Below are 24,076 nucleotides of genomic sequence, written 5' to 3' on the forward strand. Positions count from 1 at the left end.
ACTTATCTCTCTATGTTGATTTAATGTCAAGAACTTCAGTTAATATGAAAAATACATTGGTTGATATACTATAATGGACAAAATAAAATGCCTTTACATTTTGTTAAACTTTGTTCAGCCTGAAAATCTGTGCTCATGCTTATTCGACTTCCTGTCTTATCTTAAGCATCCCCAAATTTGCCAATTCAGCATGTGAAAAGCCTTTTAGAGAACAGATTCCCAACAGAGAGAGAGAAGCTGAGTATTTTCCATTTTACTTATACTTTAATTCAAATGGGCCAAGACTGATTTTCATATCTTCAGGAAAGGAGAGAGGAACTATGTTGTGATTGTGTGTGTGTATGTGTGTGTGTGTGTGTTGTATTGTGTGATTACACTTCTACGCTGAATTTTGAGACCTCAAAGACTTTCTCATTAATAAAATGTAAGTGTAACAGCCAGAAGGAGTAATGGGAATGAAAGCATTTTAGGCAAATTGTAAAAGGGATGGGGTCGCTTAGCTTCACTGACAACTCTTGTCCTGGTTGGCTTCACTGTCCGGTTCCACTGGGTCAGGATGGCATTTCTGGCCCCATCCCACTTCCCTGGTCCCATCAGTTGAAACTGATATGGGCTGCAAGGGCCAAAGTACACCTCCAGGGCCAGGTGGGGATCTGTCAGGAAGAGCCATGGTATGTTAGGCTTGGCCCCTATGAAAGAGCCCAGCTCATCCATATATGTGATGTAATCTGTTTGCAAAGTCTAACTCTGGCCAAACCTGAAGAAAGAAGAGAACATACTGGAATAAGTGTTACAGTTGCAAATAGGAGCATTAATTTCTTCTTTCAGAAAAATAACATTTTAGATGGCACCTCCATTTATGCCCTCCTTTTCCACAAAATTGAATTTATTGTTTTTTCTTTAGCTAAGTGAGCTGCTTTTCTCCTCCTTCCTAATCTCTATTTGAGTTTGATGTAATGTTGGACTTTTGCCTTTGACCATGTGGCCTGGAGTAAACTGACCCTCTGGTTTAAGGAGACTAATTAACTTAGTTTACTCATTAACACATAATTATTCTTTATAAGACATTGCTTAGAATCTGCCCCAATGTTAGACTTTCAGATTGGTTTGTTTAAAAGTGAGATCATGGATTGTTTTAATACTCCCGTAATCTAATAATATAAATTGTTTCATACTAAAGAAAACAAAAAATATTTTACTGCAAAATATATACTTCGTTGACAGATTTTGAGATGGCTATTCAGAGGGCCTGCAGACACAAACAGCCCTGAAAAGCTGCCTTTTGTGAAGGAGATTTTTATCTGTGGAGAAAATAAAAGGAAGTAAACAGAAGATGGAAACTAGGCTTTCTCGGAGGCCTCCCTTGCCCACTCTAGGAAAGATTAACTTGCAGGAGAGAGAGGCTGAGAGTCAGGCACCGCTGAATGTCTGACAGAGAAACTTTCATCATAGGCTACTGACTCTGAGAGTTGCTTTCTGTGAGGTTTCGTCTGCAGAACAGGACAGCCTTTGTTTGACATACTTTCCTCCCTTTAGTCTCCCATGTCCTGTGATGTTACCTCTGAAATCACCTTTAAAAAATTATGACAGTGAAAAAAAATGTGATTACTCCATCTTTCTTCTAATCTCCAAGCTGCCATTATTCATTCCTGAGCATAGGCCAAGCTAACTATGGGAGACATTTAGTTTACAGTTTAACTTTGAAACAAAGATGGTAACAGCCCTTTCCCAAAACAAACCCCCTCCTTGCTTGGAGATCACACTGCTTTTGTAGAACTAACAAATTAGCCACAAGATAAGAAATTAGGGCTCAGGAGTCATGCAGTCAGAAGTCCCCAATTGCTCCTATGGATAACATCACCATTATAAAACCTACCATTGGTGCTCAAGATATTTTTCAGACCCTGCATTCTGATGGGCCAGCTGGCACTACCCAGACTGGTAAACTGGTTCATCTTGTCATGTGGTCTCCTTCCAGGAAGACCAGAAGACAAGCTTTGACTCCCTATGGTTTCATCCCTGACCCAACCAATCAGCATTCCCCATTCCCTAGCCCCTGACTACCAAACTATCCTTAAAAAAATCTAGCCTCTGAATTTTCATGGAGGCTGATTTGAGTAGTAATAAACTCCTGTCCTTCTGTTTAGCTGGCCAGACCCCAAAAGAGGGTTCTTGGACTTCTCACAAGAAAGAATTCAGGGCCAGTCCATAAAGTGAAAGCAAGTTTATTAAGAAAGTAAAGGAATAAAAGAATGGCTACTTCATAGGCAGAGCAGTGGCATGGGCTGCTCAACTGAGTATACTTATAGTTACTTCTTGATTACATGTTAAACAAGGGGTGGATTATTCATAAGTTTTCCAGGAAAGAAATGGGCAGTTCCAAGAACTGAGGTTTCCTCCCCTTTTTAGACTATATAGGGTAAATTCCTGATATTGCCATGGCATTTGTAAACTATCACGGTGCTGGTGGGAGTGTCTTCTAGCATGCTAATTCATTATAATCAGCATATAATGAGTAGTGAGGACGACCAGAGGTCACTTTTTTCATCATCTTGGTTTTGGTGGGTTTTGGCCAGCTTCGATACTGAATCCTGTTTTATCAGCCAGATCTTTGTGACCTGAGTCTTGTGCTGGCCTCTTTTCTCATCCTGTGACTAAGAATGCCTAACCTCCTGGGAATGCAGCCTAGTGGGTCTCAGCCTCATTTTACCCAGCCCCTATTCAAGATGGAGTCACTCTGGTTCAAATGCCTCTGACAGCTGTGTGTTTATTAAACTCTCTCTGTTGGAAAAACCTGCTGTTCTCAGGGCATCAGCTTTTCTGGGCAGTGAGCAAGATGAATCTGTTGGGTGATTACACCACCCCCAAAGCCCAGAGAAACTTGGTCTAAGCTGCTCTTCTTTGGACTTATTAATTTCCTCTGAAAAATCATTTACTTTTACACTTCCATCTCCCCTAACCCCAGTGAAGAGAATATTTAAACATGAACGATCTGGCCCTCCTTTGAGTTCATGTTTTGTAAGGCTCTCATGCACACGTGTGCACATAATAAATCTGTTATGTTTTCTCTTGTTAACCTGTCTTTTGTTATAGGGGTGTGGGCCATTACCTTTTAAGACAGAGAGAAAAGAGATCACCTCCTTTCCGCCTCTATAGTTCTTTTAGTTGGAATGTGGCATAATTTGCTTTTTGAAACTCTGAAGAGCAGCTTATCATTTAAGCAATAAGATGAACATTTTAACCTATTTCATCATTTGTATTTCTATTGGGCTCTAAAGGAAAGGGTATCAAGCTGCATGAATTGTTAGCATGTAAAAGTGCCCAACTCTGAAAGTTGTTCGTGAACTGGATGAAGTTGTGCAGGGGAGGTTTTGTTGAATCTGAGGGTTCCATTTCTTTTCTTCTCTAGGCCCTGAATGGGTGACTACATTGTGGCATTCAATGTGAGAGAAGAAAAATAGCTCAGAGTAGTCTGCGCTGTGTGAGGTATGCAAAATTTATCAAGCTGAGAGAGCCACGTGTATGGGACTTGTCATGCTGCCCTCTACCAATGCCTGGGGGCAATCGTTAAAAGGCATTTTTATTCCTGACTAGATGTCTCACTCATCATCTTCATGTTCGTAGAATTTGTGATACGAAGAACAGTATATAGCCAATCAATAGCTTATATAATTTTAATGTAAGTTCTTGGTAAACAACTTAGAAGTTGACTCTTTTGTATTTCCTTTAAAAAACCTACTTGTAACTGCTGCCAACGGAGTGTATATTCAGGGCAATTTGACTCTGTGCTCCTGGGTTGCAGTCCTCAAACTTGGCCCAAATCAATTCTCTTTTTATATTAAATTTGCCTCAGTGTTTTCCTTTAGGTTGACATATCAATGCCATGTTAAATGTTTGAAAAAGTAAAGAAACTTCCTGTATCAGTTGACTTTGGAAGAACTCAGGGGTTAGGGGCATTGAGCCCTCTTGCAGTCAAAAATCCATGTATAACTTTTGACTCCCCAAATACTTAACTCTTAATAACCTGTTGACTGGAAGCCTTACCAATAATGCAAACAGTTGATTAACACATATTTTATATGTCATATGTATTAAATACTATTCTTACAATAAAGTAATACGGAGAAAAGAAAATGTTATTAAGAAAATTATGAGGAAGAAAAAATATGTTTACTATTCATTAAGTGGAAGTGGTTTATCATAAACGTCTTCATCCTTATCATCTTTATGTTGAGTAGGCTGAGGAGGAGGAGGAGAAACAGAAGGGGTTGGTCTTGCTGTTTCAGGGGTGGCAGAAGCGGAAGAGATGGAGGAGGTAGAATTGGGGGCAGGAGAGGCAGGCCCATTGGTGTAATTATGGAAATACATTATAATTTCTGTCTGACTTTGCTTTTTTATTTCTCTAAAAATTTTCTATATAGTAGTAATCCTTCCTCTATCATTTGCTTTAGTTTCGGTGCCTGTATCATAGAAGGGTCCATGTTATATAAAAGAAGTCAAAAGAAGTCTTAAATAACTTGAACCTGTCTGCCAGATTATCTAATGTCAATTTATTTCTGGCATGGCTTTTTCTATGTCTTCGTTCTCATATGGCACTGCTTTGGAAGGACTCATCTCCATCAAGTCATCTTTTAGTTCCTCTAGTGTGGAATTAAAAGTGTCTATTAGTGGTGTCTATTAGCTGTTGAATTTCTCCATGATCCATATCTTGAAACCCTTCACCCTCACCTTTTTATTTTGCCATATCCATAATCTTTTTCATGATTTCTGTGACTGGTCTGTTGTAAATCCTCTGAAGTCATATATAACATCTGGACATAGTTTTCTCCAGGAGAAATATGTTGTTTTAGGATTGATGGCTTTCATGGCTTTTTCTATAACAATTAGGGCATCTTCAATGGTATAATCCTTCCAGACTTTCATGATGTTCTCTCTATTGGGTTATCTTCCACAGCATTGACTATCTTTTCCATAGAGTAAGGTATGTGATGAGCCTTAAAGGTCCTTATGACTCCCTGATATAAAGGCTGAATTAGAATGTTGTGTTTGGGGGAAATTAGACTACTTCGATGCCTTCCATGTTGAACTCGTGGGGTTCTGGGTGGTCAGGGGCATTGTCTATATCAAAAAAACTTTAAAAGACAGTCTCTTATTGGCAAGGACTTTCTGACTTCAGGGACAAAGCATTGACAGAGCTAATCCAGAAAAAGGGTCTTGTATAACCAAAAGATAGGAAGCTGATATTCATCTTTTCCCTTTGAGGCTTGAGGGGTTAGCTTCATAGATAGGGGCCATCCTGATCATAAATCTGACTGCATTTGCACAAAACAGTAGTTAGCTTATTCTTTCCTGCCTAATCTTGGTGCTCACTTCTGCTCCTTATTAATAAATGGCCTTTGTGGCTTTTTTTTTCCAGAATAGGGCACTTTTGTCTGCGTTAAAAATCTGTTCAGGCAGAAATCCTTCCTCCTCAATGATTTTCATAATGACATCTGGGAATTCATCTCCTTCTTCTTGGTTGGCAGCATGCATGTCTCCTGTTATCTTGACATTTTTTAAGCCAAACTCTTTCTGATATAATCAAATCATCCTTTGCTGGCATTAACTTTTCCAGCTCTAGATCCTTCACCTTCCTTTTGCTTTGTCATATAATAACTTCACTTTTTCTCAAATTATATTAGAGTCTATATGTATATTTTCTTATAGCAATCCTGCACCCACATAAAAAGCTGCATTTTCAATCCAAAATAAAAAGATATTTTACAAAAAGTGAAAGATTTCATGCCTGCTGGCATAGTTGCACTGGATTCATTTATCTTGAAATGGTGGGCAACTATAGCTGCAGACCTCAATGTATAGTATATATTAAGCAACTCAATTTTTTTTATTATAATGTCATAACTTTTCTGTGCTTCTTGGGAGCACTTCCAACATCATTAATGACACTTCATATGGAGCCCATGGTGTTATTAAAGGCTTAAGGTATTGCACTGAACATGATAAAAATATGTGAGAACCTTGAGAGATCACTTTTTACTGTGATGCAGAATTTACTGGAGATATGAACTGCTCAGGTGAAAATGACTAATGTCACACAGCATTTTAAGTAGATAGTCAAAACACGAGCTCACTGCAATACCAACAGGAGGTGACTGCAAAATTATTATACTAGTACATTATGTACTACATTTTATGCAGTTATGACAATATTGCATCTTTGTTTGTTTACATTTCTCTTGACTATGAATGGTGCCATGTATAGTCTGTAAGAGTTTGTATGTATGCATTTAGTTTTGATAAATTTTAATTTTTTAATAATAGATTTGTGTATATTTTATTGTAGTAAATGATAAAATAGACTAGTATCTAAAAATATTTTAAACATGGCATCTTTTTCTTAATTTTTTTCAATATTTCTAGGCTACACAATTCGAGACGGAGTCTCACTCTGTTGCCCAGACTGGAGTGCAGTGGCACAATCTGGGCTCACTGCAAGCTCCGCCTCCTGGGTTCATGCCATTCTCCTGCCTCAGCGTCCCGAGTAGCTGGGACTACAGGCGCCCGCCACCACGCCCGGCTAATTTTGGTGTATTTTTAGTAGAGACGGGGTTTCACCATGTTAGCCAGTATGGTCTCGATCTCCTGACCTCATGATCCATGCACCTCGGCCTCTCAAAGTGCTGGGATTACAGGCGTGAGCCACCGTGCCCGGCCTTGAGTTTTTTAAATTGCTGCAAATCTCCAAAAAATTGCATTTTTTTTTTTTTTTGTGAGACGGGGTCTCATTCTGTCACCTAGGCTAGAGTGCGGTGGTGCGCTCTCAGCTCACTGCAACCTCCACCTCCCTGATTCAAGCAATTCGCCTGCCTCAGCTTCCCGAGTAGCTGGGATTACAGGTGCACACCACCACGCCCAACTAATTTTTTTGTATTTTTAGTAGAGACAGGGTTTTACCATGTTGGCCAGACTGGTCTTGAACTCCTGACCTCAGGTAATCCACCCGCCTCAGCCCCACAAAGTGCTGGGATTACAGGCGTGAGCTGCCGTGCCCAGTCTGCATTATGTTAACTGAAAAAAATCCATGTATAAGTGGACCCAAATAATTCAAACCTGTGTTGTTCAAAGGTCAACTGTAGTCATTTATAGAGTTGTTTCTTAACCTCAGCACTATTGACATTTTGAGCCAGATAATTATTTGTTTTGGTGGACTGTGCTCTGCATTGTTGGATGGTTAGCAGAATCCCTGTTCTCTACCCATAAGATGCTGGTAGCATGCCCTCTCCACTCACAATGACCAAAAGTGTCTCCAGATTTTGCCATATGTCCCCTGGAGGGTAAAATTATCCCTGATAGAAAACCTCTATTCTTGAGTTACACAAGAGAAGTGTAATGACTGTTTACTATCTAAATATTTTTTGATTATTGCAAGTGTTCAGAAAATGTAAACTCTGACTAATGACAATATTTAGAGCATATTAATGTTTTTCTACATATAAAGGCACATTTTAGGACTTGCTCTATTAGCAAGTGCAGTTAGTTGCTTACCACTTGAGTTTTTTCCCCATTTTCTCATCAATGTCATCCATCATTTCATTCGTGGTTGGCAGGGTACATGAGTTTAGAAAAGAAATGAAGAGAAAAATATTGAAAAACACAAATCAGAAATATATAATGACATATGATGGAAATCATTTGGTTTTTATAAACTGTATTCCTGAAAACTTTTGTATTAAGAGGAGCTGGAGATGTCTTTGATATCTTTAGCAAAATACCAGTTCATAGAAACAAAGATCTGAAAAGTTAATGAACCTTTGGGAATGGCAAAGCTGGCCTGTAGTGAGATAGTGACAGCAGAGACATTCGTAGCTTCAAATCACTCAGTCTCTTATTTCAGTAACATTATGGAGGACCTAATCCTCAACATATGTGCTCAGTACACTTCATGCATATAATAGCTTAATAATTTCTTCCTTTTTTTTTTCTGTATCCTCTTCCTAAAACTTCTCTGAAGAAAGAATCTGGTAAAACAGTTCCCTTTAAGGTTTCTGGCATTTTAAATGAGGTAATGGAAGGAAGCATAGGATTTTAAACATCTTCTGCAGCTATGTAAGGTGTTTTAAGGGGCAGCAGACAAGTTTTAGCTTTTTGTGAATTTCACTACATCAATGCAACTTCTTTTAACTGGTGATGGTAGCTTATTTGCCTTTGTAACAGTGGAAGAAAGTTACTCTAAAATTTGCAGTGCGTGAATATTTCCCAGTCATCATTAGAGTCTTATGTCAACCTGATAGTACCCTATGATTGATATTGGCTGGACACCCTGCTAGAAAGTAAGAGGCCAGAATTTTGTTCTGCTTTGTTTGTTGTTGTGTCCTAAGTGCCAGGTTAGAGCCTGACACATAGTAGGTGTTCAGTAAGTATTTTCTGAATAAATAAATGATACCATTTGCTTCATGTAAATTTCTTAGGTTTATGAACTATATCCAGTCTTCTCATAATACCCCAGGCTCTTGGCATTGTTGTGCCTTTCAAAGGAAAAAGGCAATAGAAGTATTTTGCAGGGAGCACCTTTACAAAAGATTTCATGATGGGGTTTATTTAAATAATGATCTTTCATGGTGTATTTGAAATAGAAATTTATTTATCTACAAAGTTTTAGACAATATATATACATATATTCCATGATTGTAATGGTCTATTAATTACCAATAGTATAAGTTTTTGTGGATTAGTTATGTTAGGTAAGTTATACCTATATTGGTCAATATTTTGGAGAATACTTGAATAAAAGAACACTTTTCAATAATATAATATTCAGTATGACTGGAGTAAATTACTATATTTGAGACATTGCCTTTCTCCATGTAATCCTCATATTCTTGATTTCCTCACATAAGCATACTTGTAGCCCCTGGAGACCATGAGGTCTAGAGTAGAGGGAGAGAAGAAGAAGATTGTCATGAGAATCAGAGTGGCCTGACTTTGTTATTCTGACAGAAGTTGACACCAGTGAGGTTTCTGGCACACCTCCAACCCTCACCAGGGCCCTTCCCATCTTCATAATGTAGCCTGACATTGCAGTTATCCTCTGCTATTTTTTTCTTGCTTAAAATCTTGCAAAGTCCTTAATCCCTATGAGAAGTTTAAGCTCTTTAACGTGGCTTATAAACCTATATTTCTTGCCACTCCCTGCCTCTGCTTTATATTCCCTTCCACCAAAATGTTTCTGGGTCCTTACACATTTCATGATTTTCCTCACCTTTATGACTTCCTGTATACTGTTTGCTCTGTGCAACAGTCCAACTCCCCTCACTAGAACCTCCCCAAATTTCCCCTATTATGGCATCCCCCACACCCCATTTTAAGCTTTGAGAGGTCAAGGAACATGTTTGTCTTGTTCTAATTGTATCCCTAGCACAGTGCTTTGCATATAGCAGGTGTTCAGTAAATGTTCATTGATAAAATGAATGAAAGACAGAATGGCCCACCTACTTGCAAATACTTTAGCAGCCCACCGGGCTTGCAGGTCTGCTGTGGGGATGGCAGCTCCAAGGGACTGAACCAAGCCAATCACAGCCAAGGTTGGCTTCTCCATTAGTGGGGGGAAGATGCCTTTAAACAAGGTAACCTCATTGTTTCTGCTTTTCATGATGGTCTCATCAAGGAAGGGGTAGGAATAATCATAGCCTGTTGCAAAGATGACAGAGTCGATAGCCTCAAACACGGTCCCATCCTCAAACACAGCTGAGGTTTCTGTGAACTCCTTCACACTGGGCTTGATGGACAGAGTGCCACACAGGATGCGGGATGGGAGCTCATCATTGAACACAGGCTCTTTTCTCAGGGAACTACAGCAATGAGAGGCAAACACCCTTGCTGTAAATAGCTCATTTCCAAGAAATACCTGCAACAGTCCATAACATTGAAATAACATCGAGCAGTTAAACATCAGCATGAGTGCCATTGACTCTTTTCTCTCATGGCAATTCCTTTCCTAAATGAGACTAAAACTAATTTACAGACATACTAAAGTGGTTAAGAACGCCAACTCTGGAAGCAGATGGCCCAGGTTCATAACCTAGCTCCATCTCTTACTAGTTGTTACTTTTCTGTATTTGTTTCTTTATGTGTAAAATGGGGATGATGATGGAATCTTCCTCATAGGTTGTTGTGAAAATTAAATGATCAATTATCCTTAAAGCACTTAAAACAGTTCCTGACACATGCAAGCACTGTTGTTATAAGTGTACTATTATCATAACTTTAAAGTCTTGTCTTACATGGGGAAATCAGACTTGCAGTGGTGGGAAGTTTTATTGCCATGTTTGGTTTTCTTTCATCAGCTGTGTCCACAAAAAAGTGTAACAACTTTGATATTGCATTTTAGTTGCCAGAATTCTAGGAATAATATTTTTCAGGACAATATATTTCATTTTGATTTAAGTTTCCTTTGAGATTCCGGAATTTCCTGCAAGTATCTCAGACACAAAGAAACCTTGTAAATCCTGAAATTTGTCTGTATACTTCCACATCATTTTCTGTCTATCTAATCCTGCAACCTCTTCTTTACCTTACAAGGTAGCAAAACATAGACCACAATGAAACCTGTTTTTCCTCCCCTTTCTCCCTCCAGAAACTTAGGGTAATTGCAACCCTTTCCAAAAGGAAGCTTAGATTTTAGAATGAATGAATTTCTAAAACTATGTTTTAATTGTCTAAATGGCAAGGCCAAAATATAATTTATAGTTACTCTTACAAGATAAAAAATCTTAACCAGCTCAAGCTATGGGACTTATTATATTAAACATAATTTTTAAAAACTTTTAGGTTTGGGGGTCCATGGTTTGTTATATAAGTAAATTGTGTGTCACAGGGGTTTGGTGTATAGATAATTTTGTCGCCTGGGTAATAAGCATAGTACCTGATAAGTATTTTTTTCTGATTCTCTTCCTCCTCCCACCCTCTACCCTCAAGCAAGCCCCAGTGTTAAACATAATTTTAAATGCATAAAATCAACATTTTCTTAAGGGTTATAGCAGCCTGCAAGACTTGGTAGTATAAGTGCTTTGGACTGACAGTTTAGCTCCTAAATCTGGCATTTGCTCTTCTGATTTACAGTTCCTCCTTTTTCTTACCCTCTTTCTCTAAACACAATGAAACTTTTTGGCTAGCATGGGCCAGGAGATAAAATTTCTCAATTCTTTCTTTTCTTACCAACTTAAATATTCTTTTTTTCTATTGATATGCTGATTCTTCTACCTGGAATGACTTCCTAATTAGTAAGTGTTGGGTCCTGTCTCTATAAAGAAGTAAATAAATGAATCTGACTAATCTTACAGGCCACATTAGTTGTGACTCTCCATTACTTTATGTGTTCCATGCCTCCTGATGGTTCTGCGAAAAAGTCAACATTTCAGGGGTGGAGGAAGTGTGCACTTTTGTTTTGAGACTTCCTATTTGCTGAGACACGTTGATTAACACTATTTTGTTATTTGCTCCTTTGAAGCACATTAGAAAATTTGAGACTAAGAAGAACCAATTTTTTTTAAAGCTTTATCATTTAGAAAGCAATTTTTATGTTTTTATATTATTGAATACCACAACCATCTTGAGAAGCAAGTATTATTATTGATGTCTTCATACACCCATAAGCACGGACAAGATATTCTTCCAAAAAACCAATTTGAGTTTGTTCAGTCCTCAAAGTTCTATGCTATAGCTTGTAGCTACCACAAATGAATCATGCATATCAGGGTGATTTATCTGCCTGCGTCATCTCCATTTCAGATATTTCCATACCCTTTCTGTACTGGACTAATTTCAATAAGTTTTCCAAGCCATACGTGGTCTCTGGGCATATTCCGTCACCTGTGAAACCTTGAGTTTAATGTTTCTAGGCTCAATGAGACAACAAAAGTAAGTTCTAGAGAGAATAAATTCATTAAATGAGTGCCCCCCTTTTTTGAATAAAAAAAATTTCCATTTTTAAGTACCCATTTAAAGGCATCAGGCCATAGTTCTCATGCTTAAACCACGTGTTCATCTTCTGGACATATAACCAGTCAGAGATGAATGAAGGAAGGACATTCCGGAGAAAGGATGCAAAGCGGGTAACATACATCATATCCCAAGGATAGCCATCATCCCAGACCCGACTCATGACCCAGGAACCACTTCTGGTACTGATAATGACCTGGAGGGGAAAAGCAACACAGATTTCAGCATTACTCTGTAAGAAATAAGCAAACACAACACACTTCTTTGGGCACTTCCACGCATTTTCCTCAATATCCAAGTAGGAACACTTTTAAAAGGCGAGTCTAAATAAGTTGTCTAGCAGCCATAAAAAAGAATGAGTTCATGTCCTTTGCAGGGACATGGATGAAGCTGGAAACCATCATCCTCAGCAAACTAACACAGAAACAGAAAACCGAACACCGCATGTTCTCATGTTCTCACTCATAAGCAGGAGTTGAATCATGAGAACACATGGACACAGGAAGGGGAACAACACACACCAAGGCCTGTCGGGGGGGTGGAGGGCTAGGGGAGGGAGAGCACTAAGACAAATACCTAATGCATGTGGGGCTTAAAATCTAGATGAAGGGTTGATAGGTGCAGCAAACCACCATGGCATGTGCAGACCTATGCATGTTCTGTACATGTATCCCAGAACTTAAAATAAAAAAAAATTTTTTTAAAGTCTAAAATTTAAACTAGTAGAGACAGGATTCTTTCACTGCCCTTGAGGGCTGGTGTGTAGTTGTTGAAAGGATTAGAATCATACCTCTAGGAACAACAGGGCTCTGTGTTCAACTGTGATGGTTTAATCTTCACATACTCATAGACTAAGATGGCAAGTCTGGTAGGGACCAGATGATCCAGTGAGCCCCAGTGGTTGTGGCTGGTGATAGTGGACTAGGTGTGGGAAAAGTGTAGCTAAATCTCTAGCTGAAATTAGGCTGACGAGATGTCAAGGATTTAATTCTGTTCTCTGTCTCTGGTTGCCTTTTCCAGTTCTCCCTATACACATACCCCAAGGATTTCTCCTGAGCAACCCAAACCATGGCAACCGCCTCAGCCCTGAGATGAGTCTGGCTGCTTATCTATTTTACCGTCTTTGCAAAATAGACTCTAACTTTGTGATAACTGAAGGGAATTTTTAGTTTAAAAAATTTAGGTTTTATTTACATCCATTTAAGAATTTATTTATTGAGAACCTGTTTTCTTAAAAATATGTTGTTTCTTTAGGGTCTATCGATGATACATGATTTAGCTTGGAGTCCTCTGGGAAGTCTTCCTTGACCTCATCCAGGCTAAGTTAGATTCTCTTTTCCCTGTGTTGCTATTGCCACACCTAATTCTACTGGAAGACTCACCATCTCCTCTGGTGATAGTCTGTGTCTACCTGTCAACTCCATCTCCATCCATTGACTCTTTCTTGAAGTCAGGAACTAGTCTAACTTATTTATGCATTTATTTTTTATCATAGTTCTGACACATAGTAAGCATAGTAAGTGCCCAATATTTGTTGAGCATCTGCTGTTGATTGAATTAATGTTAGTAAATACCAAGTCATGCATATCTTTCAGAACTTCAGAGTGGTAAACACAGTGCTTTTTGCATGATACGTTATAATAAATACTGTTAAATAAATAAAGATTAAGCCTGACCAGGAACTAGTCTATTTGGAGGTGATCAGAATATAAAATGAAAACAAGAAATACACACATACACACTCATCTGTACATACACACACTCGTGCACTCACTTCTGGATTCAATGGAATGTACTTCCTTACTAGCGTGGGCCACATTACCTGGCTTCACATGGAGGATGTCTCAAGTCCTCCTTGATTCGAAGGGCCACATAGAAGAGGTGGATCTCTTGTGGTGTGACATAGAAGTACCATCCTCTGTGCCTTGGCTACTGATTTAGTAGCACAGCCCTACCTTAGGTTTATTTCCCAAAACCTTTACGTCATGTACCTGTGTAGCCAGACAGCTGAGCTCAACAGCAATGTCAGATCCCAAATTCCCCAGACCAATCACGAGGACCCTCTTCCCCTTGAAGGCTTCTGGATTCTTATAATCCCGGCTATGGAGGTAGTTGCCTCGAAACTGGTCCAGGCCTAAGTGGAACATGGCAAGTGGTTTGAACTGATTTTCAGAAATTATGAAGATGTTTTCTTTGTGTCTTTTTAAACCTATTATCAGTTGTAATTAAAAAATTCCCTAGTTGAAGTGCATTTATCCATTTAGCATTTTTTGACATTAAGCCCCCTAAAACTTACTTTTAGTTCCTTAAAAAATCTTAAGGCATGAGAATGTATGTTTTGATAATAATAATGGTTAATATTTATTAAGTTAACTCTGTGGGCTAGATCCTCTGATAAATGCTTTACACATTTTAACTATTTAATCTTGATAACATCCCTGCATGGTGGGCTATTGTCCCTATTTTAAAAGAGGAGGAAATTGAGTCAAAGAAGTTAAGTGGTAAGGAACTAGTGGAATAGTAAGTTGAGGCCAGGTGTTCTGATCCCATGCTTATAAACATTAAATATGCTGCCCGTTAACATTAAGAGTTTTAATCTTATATTCCTCCTGAACCTTCACTCTTTAATTTGCCTTGGCCTATGGACATCATACCTAGACATGGGAACTCTAATATCTTTGAGTAGATTGTGTTCCTGTGGCAAGGAAGGAAGGAAAAATGGAAGGAAGCCTCCATCTATATTGTATTTATTTGAGGTTTGCCACTTTTGGATGGTAATGAAGTATGCTGCTATACACACACCCATGTGTGTACCCACACACAAATCACTGAGATTTCTAAAGTTTATTTGCAAATTGTGGATGAAGATGAAATTAGAAACCTAGGAGTCTCCTATAAATAACATAAGTAAACGTGTCTTTCTTTAAACCATTTGGCAGTTGGACTCTACTTTTTTTTAATGTAACTGTGCTTGGAGATCCCGTGCGCTGCCAGAACTTATATTTGAGTTACTCTCTGTAAAACAGGAACTTGTATTTGTCTGATCTCTGGCTTGCAGTCCTTGATTATTTTAATATAAGGACTTATGAGGCTATTTATTACTACATCCTATCATTAAACTTAATTTTTTTCTTTTGAAATCTAAGAATAATCATTATGTAATACCTATAGAAAGATATGTTTCTAACTCTTGATGTTTGCATATAAGTCCCTAGATTATTATATATTTTCCAAACTTACCAGGAAAGGAATCAGTTGGCAGATTGGGGTATACGTGATGTCCTGAACAAATCATTACAGCATCAAAAATAGTAGATTCCTGTTTCCCATCCTTTTCAGTAACAACAACCCATCGGCCCGTGACTAAGAAGCTGGGACATTTCTTTATACTGGAAACCAGGGTCTTTAAGAAAACCAGAAAATTTATTTTTCCATTTATAATTCTACATGTGAAAGTTTTTTCCTTCTTGCCTTGTTTCTGTGGAGGAAATAATCGTTATGAGCTCTCTTGGTCATTCAGAAATGTATAGAAAGATAGTAAAATTGGAGTCACAGTGAATCTTCAGTGAGTCTTTGAATCTCACAAGAAAAATTACTCACTGGAGTACATTTACTTTTTGACATCAAGTTAGTTGATTTAGGAGTAAATCACACTGAATATTTTTGTGAATGATGTCATATAACAAATCTGTGTTATTTTCTTATGGCTACCCTCTACTGACATGGCTTCCTCCTTTTCTGACCTCATCTTCCATCTACTCAATAAATATGGGAATATCTCAAGGTTTGATCGTTGGCATCTCTTTTGCTCTGCATAAATACTCTTATCTTAGAAATATAGCAACTTTACGGCCAGGCGCAGTGGCTTATGCCTGTAATCCCAGCACTTTGGGAGGCCGAGGCGGGTGGATGACGAGGTCAGGAGATCAAGACCATCCTGGCTAGCATGGTGAAACCCCGTCTCTACTAAAAATACAAAAAATTAGCCAGGCGTGGTGGCGGGCGCCTGTAGTCCCAGCTACTCAGGAGGCTGAGGCAGGAGAATGGTGTGAACCCGGGAGGCGGAGGTTGCAGTGAGCCGAGATTGCGCCACTGCACTCCAGCCTGGGCGACAGAGCCAGACTCCGTCTCAAAAAAAAAAAAAAAAAAATTAGCAACTTTTGTGGTATGAATATACAAATACATCTATCCTTGGTCTCTCTTCTATCCAGTTTAGCTTGACCTTTCCATCTGGAGGGCCACCTAATACTTCCTCATATGTAGCAGGTTTTGATTGACCTACTTAAATTTCCTTTGAAACTGGCTTCTGACTTTCTTATTTCTTTGAATGATGACATGAAACTCCCAGCCACTTATGCTTCAAATCCATGACTTGTTTTCCTTGTTATTTCTCCATCCTTGCCTCATGTTTAAACAATATTTCTCTCCCAATCTCACGCTTTCTTTCCATGATTGCTAACGCTGCCTTCATTCAAGTCCTTATCACTCCCTTGCATGGACTACGGCAAGAACCTATAACTAGCCTGTCTTCAGCCTCCCATTTCCTACAAGCCCTCCTTTGTCCTGCTTGTCAGATTAATCTTCCTGAAGGACTATATTCATTTCATGTCTCCTGCTCAATTTCTGTTACTTCACAGCCTCTAAAACTTATTCTACATTTTGAATGCGATTACTATTAAGTCCATACAATTTTTTTCCAATTTACTCTTTTAGTTTTATTTTCTGTTATTCCCACAGACTTTTCTGGGACATATTCTGCAGATTGCTTCCCTAATGTCCATTCTCCCTTCATTCTTACTAACAGAACCCTGATTTTGTTTGGAGCGACAACATACACAGAAAAGGGATGCATTTTCCAGGTTCCTGTGCAACTAGGGTGGCCTGTGAGATATAAGCAATGTTGGACAGTTTTTTCAGGAGAATTTGTAAAAGGGGAGCTGATTCAGCTGAGAGAACATCCCTTTGCCCTTCATTCTTCACTTTTTTTTTTTTTTTTTTTCCTGGAAGGCAGATGTGACGGCTCAAGCTTCAGCAACTGTTTTGGACCACAAGGCAAACCTCATGATGTAGGCCGCATGCTAAGAAGGGTGAAGCTGAATCTTTGATAACTTTGGTGCCATCACATAAGCTCTGGATGTCCCTTCTTTGGACTTCTTTTACATGGTTGCAAAATAATCCTCTATTTTTCAAAGTCACAGTACACACTAGTTTACTGATATATGTGGCCATATCTCATCCTAGCATATATATCTCCCTCCTAACCAACTTGGTTTGCCCACTGTTCTCCAAATGAGCAGGGCATTTTCCCACCTCTCTAATTTTACTTATGCCACTCATTTATCTAAAACACCTACTAAATACAACTAAATTTTACCTCCTCTAGAAAATACCTTCCCCCAAAGTGTTGCCTCTTGCTTCATGATCTCCATAGCATTGTTTTATTTATAAACAAATCATGGACAGCTTTAAAAAATTTTCTCTTTGATTGAAATTGTTACTGGAATCTTTTTACTTACTCTTTATATATTTATTTTGAAATAACTTCTTGAGAGCTAAGTCTTAGACCTCTTTCTTTTACATATAACACATAGCACAACGCAAGCACACAATAGGAACTTCATTAATGTTTGTTGATATTAACACCATAATGGAAGCAAATGAATGTAATGAATGAATGGAATAAAATGACTATTGGAAAATTTTATTTTAACTATACATTTGGGACTACTCCAGGTAAAATAGTGATGTAAATATCACCATGGTTCATAATTTTGCTGATTGTTTTTCCCACTATATGCATGTGTTCTGCATTTAGCAGCAGTTAATTGAGGTTAAGAGTTCCAAACATACAGACAGAAATGCTCAATAAAGAGTCCCAAATAAATGTAAAACATTATTCTCACAGAAACAATGCTGAAATCGCATCTTTTTAATAAAAAAAAAAACTAACGAACTGAGTGGGTAAAGATGGGGGCAATGAGTATATTTCCCATTTAAGTTGTTAACCTTTTCATAATGTAATGGGAGAATCCCTACCAAATGCTGTGGTTTTTTGAACCACAACTCATTGGCATTGAACTGACAAAATTCCTAATATATACTAAAGCATTTTGGATTATTTCCAAAACATCAGAGCATGAGGGTGGAAAGTGGACAATGGTGGGCTAGCTGCCTCCATTTTCTAAGGTAGTCTGAAAGCTCTCAGAGACTAGTGAACTAATAAGTCTAGGAGAAAAAAAATCAATGCATGAATGCTTTATAATCAGAGCCAACATTTGATTACTGAGGTGCCCAAACATTTGGCTCTAATTTTTTTAATAGTTTGCTGCCTCCTTTTTCTCTAACCCACACATATCTTAATTTCAACAGTACAAGTTATGAGACCCCTACCTCAAACTGTATGTATCTTAAAAGATCCTTCTTTTGAGCATATGTCTTTATATATTCCTGGAGCTTGCTGTGGTGCATGTATTTTGGGTAATCATCCGGGTAAGGGAAGTCTGGAAAGCACATCATTTCTTTGGAAGAGTTTGTGAATACAGACTGGTAAATGCTGGCTCTGCCTTCTTCTGTGTGGTCCTAGGGAGAATAAGAAAGCTTAAAGAGAAAGCCAAGAATCGTGTTCCCTTCAGTGAACACAGTGGTTCAATTCTTGGTTGACTAAAACCCTTTTAATGTTTAAAAGTGTAAACAAAAATTAAAAGCTCTCAGTAAGATAAGGAATGGAAAGCCCTTCGCGTAGCACCTGGCACAGAACTGGAGCTCTTTCCACGTGAATCCTCTTACTGTTATTACCCTCAGTGTTAGCTCTGTCTTTATAGTCACTTAGTGGTTTTTGCTTTCTCCTGTGCCAACACTGGTTCTGATCTTATACTCAGGTTAAAAAAAAACAAACAAAAAAACAAAAAACAAAACTGTCTAGAGGAGGCTCTGACTTCTAGCCCATTTATTTGCTTTTGGAGTTTAGCAAACTCTTCACTGGCAACATCCCAATATTGCAGTGGTTTCCCAACTTTGGCGTAATGAGAATCACCTGGAGGCTCCCTAGACAGTAGATTCTTGGGCCCTATTCTTAGAATTTCGGATTCAATCTGTCTGGGGTGGAGTCTGGGGTGGTTTGCATTTCTAACAAGTTCCTGGTGATGCTGATGTGGCTGGTTTAGGAACCACACTTTGAGAACTACTGCTCTGTTGTAAATGAATCCTATTCTTTGGCTCATCAGTTGCTGGACTTCACTCCTCACCAAAGAAACACAGGAAACCAGAGCCCTTAGAACATGTGTTAAATCTTGGCACTTCATTTTAAAGCCTCTGTGTAATTGAAAAGTGGCTTATTTTTTAGAAGCAGTCAAAAGCCAAATTGAAAATAAACATTTCCTCTCAGTTGTGAGGGTAGGGTAAAAGTGCACACAATGTGCTGCCTTGAAAATACATTTCAGAGCTGGCAGCTTCTGCTTCCCGAGGTCCGGAAGGGACTCTTGTGCAATGGGGGAAAGAGATGGAATGTCACGTTGCTGCTGGATTCAAGATGTGTATCTCCCTCTCACACCAGATGACCTCTGGAAGAGGGAGACAAAAAGTGCTGGAAAGGGTTGAGAGGATTGTGTCCCAGTGGGGAAGTGGGGGGCTGCCCAAAGCCTCAGTATTTTTTCTCAAGTTGAAAACATAATCTTCCTCTATTCATGGTTGCTGTATTTCTCATAAGCGTGGAAGCACAGGAATTTAAACTTTTTAAAATTTTTGTGGAGGTCAGAAAAAGGGTGAAGGCTCATGTCCAGCAGTTTGGCAGGCTGAGTGCTTCCCTTTCACCCACAGCTAGTGCCTTCTACTGATGGTTGTGAGAAGAAGGAGAGGTGGGAAGGAGGTTTTTTTCAGCTGCCTATTGAAAGGAGGCAGGACTGAACTGTGGGATGGAGCCTGGTTAAAGAATGTAAGACTCTGTTCCGGGAAACAGATGCTAAGGCCTTGGAATATTTCCATCTTAAATGAATGTCTGCTTTTTTGCCCCTTGACCTCAGCCAATTATAACACAAGGAGAGAAGAGTATGTACACTACAGCTCCTTGGAATTTTTCCTAAAAGACTGTTCTCCAAACAAACACAAAAAAGCAAATGTATTAGATAACAAGTCAGTTGCTCCAGGGAGCATGCATTTTTATTATTTCAATATGAGGTGTGGTTTGAGCCAGTAAGGAGGAAATTCAACTTCGACTCTGCCTCTAGCTGAGGGAGCTTTACCCTAGAACCAGAGATCTAAGCAGCTGTGGGCACCATCTGTCTTGGATGATAACTGTGTTCATCTCTCATCTTTCCCACGAGAACATAAGTAACTTGAGGGCAAAGTCAGAGGTTAATTTCAGAATGTTGTACATGCATCTAAGCAGTTTACCTTGATCTTCTTTCCTATTCCAGCTCTGCTTATGAGTCCCATATCTCCTTGTCTAAATATGCCCTTGAAATATGCTCAAAAGTTGCCTTCAACTTTCTCATGCCTTTCTTTACCTTCCCTCTCAGCTACTGCCAAATCATCTTTAGTTTTACTAAGCTCCCATTATCCTTATTGCCCTAATTATATAGTCACTTATAGTTATTCTAATACTTGTTTTCTCATGGCTTTTAAAGTGCTGGCTGGCCTCTTATCTGCAGCTTATGCTTAATATAGTACCCTACACATAAAGTACACAGTATGTATTCATTGAATGAACAAAGGAATAAATGAGTGGGAAAAAGTTCAAATAGTCCTGGTTTCAGCTTTTGCAATCAAAATGCTACTAACCTATTGGTAAGCATTTTTTTTTTAATGGAGTCTTTCTCTATTGCTCAGGCTGGAGTGCAGTGGCATGATCTGAGCTCACTGCAACCTCTGCCTCCTGGGTTCAAGAGATTCTCCTGCCTCAGCCTCCTGAGTAGCTGGGATTACAGGCACCCACCACCACACCTGGCTAATTTTTGTGTTTTTAGTAGAGACGGGGTTTTTCTGTGTTGGCCAGGCTGATCTTGAACTCCTGACCTCTGGTGATCCACCCGCTTCGGCCTCCCAAAGTGCTGAGATTATAGGCATGAGCCACCGCACCTGGCTGTTAAGCAACTTCTTATTACAGCATCTTTTGAGGACACGAGGCCCTATTTAGGAGTGGATGAAACTTAAAACACACATTCAGCCTGCTAGTATTTAAATCCCATTTGGTTTTCATTTCTCAGAAAAAGCAAATAGTGAAAAGTTCAGAATTATCAGGTTTCTGTCTGCTAGAACACCTTCTAAAAAAGGCTTACAAGATAAAGTCATATGTAACACATAAAAAAAAATCCCTCTCTGATTATATATTGTGCCAAGCAACTTTTCTAAGAAAAGAAGGAAGGGCTGGGGTATGTGGAGGGGGCTAAAGTTTTGAGTATTTGTATGGGTCCATATCCTCACCAGGACTTTGAGTAGAATTTTGCTTATAGACATGACCTTATGGAAAAGAAGAATTTCCTCTTGTGGATAACTCAGAATCCAACTTTGAATCTTACTGATCTTTGTATCATATTATTGCTTCCTTAAGTAAACTTTCTGATCTGGCTATATTGGCTAACTCATGGATCCCTCTCTGCACACACCGTGTTCATTGCCTTTTCTGTGCCTTTCATGGATTGTTGGTCTCTCTTAACCTGGTGCTGGCACACTGCCAATGACTGCATAGGCCTATGGAGTGCCATTCGCAGACTTTGTTGGGAAATGCACTCTCTAGGAGTTGTGTCACAGGTGGTCCTCTATTTTGCTTGTCTGGGGTTATCCTTCAAGGCTAAGTGTCATCCCTGTGGGAAGTTTTCTTTGACCTACTAAGATTTCCGTAGTCCACCCTCTTCTAAATGCTCGAGGCACTCGTCCATTGAATTGATGGTGTCAAGGTCTATCTTGTTGTTGTAGTTATATAATCTCTTATTTTAAAAGTCTCAGGGCCAGATATATTTTGGAATGTGTACATTTTTGGATTTTGCTCCATAATACTCCTAGTGAGATCTGGGGCAGCAATCTGTCAAATGCAATAAAATTTCTGCCGTGCAACAGAAAGAGAGCCTTAGCTTCATGTTGATCCAGTTCACGGTATTTAACCTTATGATTTCAGAAGAGGTTCGGCTGTCAAATGAGTTTTTGCCCATTTGCTATCAAAGGATTGCGGAATTATATTATGGCTTGCTTAATCAAATGAGATGGAACCATTTACAAGGAGTGATTATATTCCATATTTGTCATCCCAGTACTTAGCACAAACTACCAGAATAGATGCTCAAGCATCATTTAATTGTTACTAGGGAGATGGTAGAAAGCCATTTTATGATTTACTCTAAGCTGTCCACATTTCCCTGAGCAAATGTAAATAAGGAAAATTAAATTCTTGAAAAATATTAACTCTTGATTACCCCCTACTGGGAAATAAAAATTAATGACCTTATATCTCATGGAGTGCTTTCAGGGTTACAAAACCAAAAATTTTTTTAAAAAAAGCTTGGAGAAGAATAAAAATGTGTTCTAAATTAGCACTGATATACTCTATTGGAGGAGGCTATTGGCGCAGGCAGAGCAGTAACTGAGACCAGGACAGGAAGTAGTTACAATATGAATGATGTGAATATGTTTTCAAGCCAAATATGTATCATCGACAACTGATTACAATGGCTGGGAAATCCAGGACAGAAGAACTAGAAGTTTCTCCAAACTTGGCTTTGAAATTAAAAAAAAAAATGTGTTTACAAGGACTATTTCCTAATTATATTATTTCTACAATGAGCCCAAATGGCAAAGACCATAATTTTTCCCTCTGGATTTGGAGCTGATAGGCTGTTCAACAGCCGCACACACAATCATCATCTATAATAATTTCTATCTGCCCAATAGACATAAGTTAATTATAGAATCATATCCTCTGCATTTGACAAATGAGCATTTGAGGTCCAGGGAAACAAAAGCAACTGGCCTGAAATCTTATCTGCCTAGAAAACCTACAAGTTGAAATTAGAACTCAGGACTTCTGACCTCAGGATCTCAGTCCAGGTTTGTTTGTCTCTTTTCTAATCGTGTTCCTGGCATTTAAGAGCAATAAAGAATAGAATCGTTTCAGTTACCTGGGAAGGCCATGGTATATTTTTGACTAATTACTAACATTAGTGCCCTTTACAGCTTGAAGATCTGGATTTCACCATGCAGGTAATGATGTTTAATGAGCTGAAAATGTCCTTTTCAGGACAAATTTTGCTGGTGTGAAATAGTTTTTTGGGCATTAGTGTGATTGGAGAGGTAAGATTTTACTTTCCAGATTTGGAGCTTTTGTGATCTGCCTTCTAAATCTGAATTAGAAATGACCAGATTTGATTTGCATTGGAATCCATCTCCTTCCACTGGTGTTCTAATGATGTGCCACTCACCGAGAATTTCCACAGGCCTCCAACATCATCGCTCCTTTCAAAGCAAGTGGGCTCCAGCCCCTCCTCCAGACAGCACCGTATGGCAGCCAAGCCACTGACTCCAGCTCCGATGATGCCAACCCTCTTGCTCATGATTGCCTGTAGGAGAGTCTGGAGAGAACATCTTCAGAAGAGTGTCTTTAATACTTACGATTTTTTTCAGTAGAAATTATCAGCCAAGGTTTATGTATCAGGATCCTCCCTCAAACATAAGAAGACATAGATGCACATTGATAGTATATGCTCATTATTTTTACCACTTTTGCTATAATAAGATTCTAAAACTGGCTGCTTCTGATTATTCAATATGTCAAAAATAGCAGATTCAGTGAATGCTAGAGCAGGAAGGACCTTGAAGATCATCAGTCCAATGCTCTCAATTGCAGATGACGCTTTGGTATGCTGAGACTAGAAACTACTTCTTCAAGGTCTCAGAGGTAACAAATAAAGGAATTGGAACTAGACATCCAGCCTGCTGCATGATATCCTCTGTACAGAATCACTCCTCATTTTGAATGCTCTAAGGGGCTTCACCTCTTAAGCAATCACCTTTCTCTCCCCAGAGAATCAGCAGTTCTCGAAATGTGGAAGAGAATGACATTTAACAATATCTTTTGATGTAAAAATTGGGGAAG

The 24,076-nt window shown here is 38.9% G+C and overlaps 1 protein-coding gene across 1 annotated transcript; it reads right to left on the bottom strand.

Moving 5' to 3' along the window:
- Positions 1 to 414: 414 nt before the first annotated feature.
- Positions 415 to 23,547, bottom strand: LOC101129103 (putative dimethylaniline monooxygenase [N-oxide-forming] 6). The gene is given in 8 exon segments (XM_055377598.2): positions 415 to 757; positions 7,546 to 7,621; positions 9,496 to 9,848; positions 11,994 to 12,193; positions 13,989 to 14,131; positions 15,238 to 15,400; positions 18,388 to 18,576; positions 23,403 to 23,547. Coding segments are annotated over 8 exon segments (1,599 nt in total). The 5' UTR covers positions 23,535 to 23,547.
- Positions 23,548 to 24,076: the final 529 nt, after the last annotated feature.

Source organism: Gorilla gorilla, chromosome 1, assembly GCF_029281585.2.
Source record: "Gorilla gorilla gorilla isolate KB3781 chromosome 1, NHGRI_mGorGor1-v2.1_pri, whole genome shotgun sequence".
Lineage (NCBI taxonomy): Eukaryota > Metazoa > Chordata > Mammalia > Primates > Hominidae > Gorilla > Gorilla gorilla.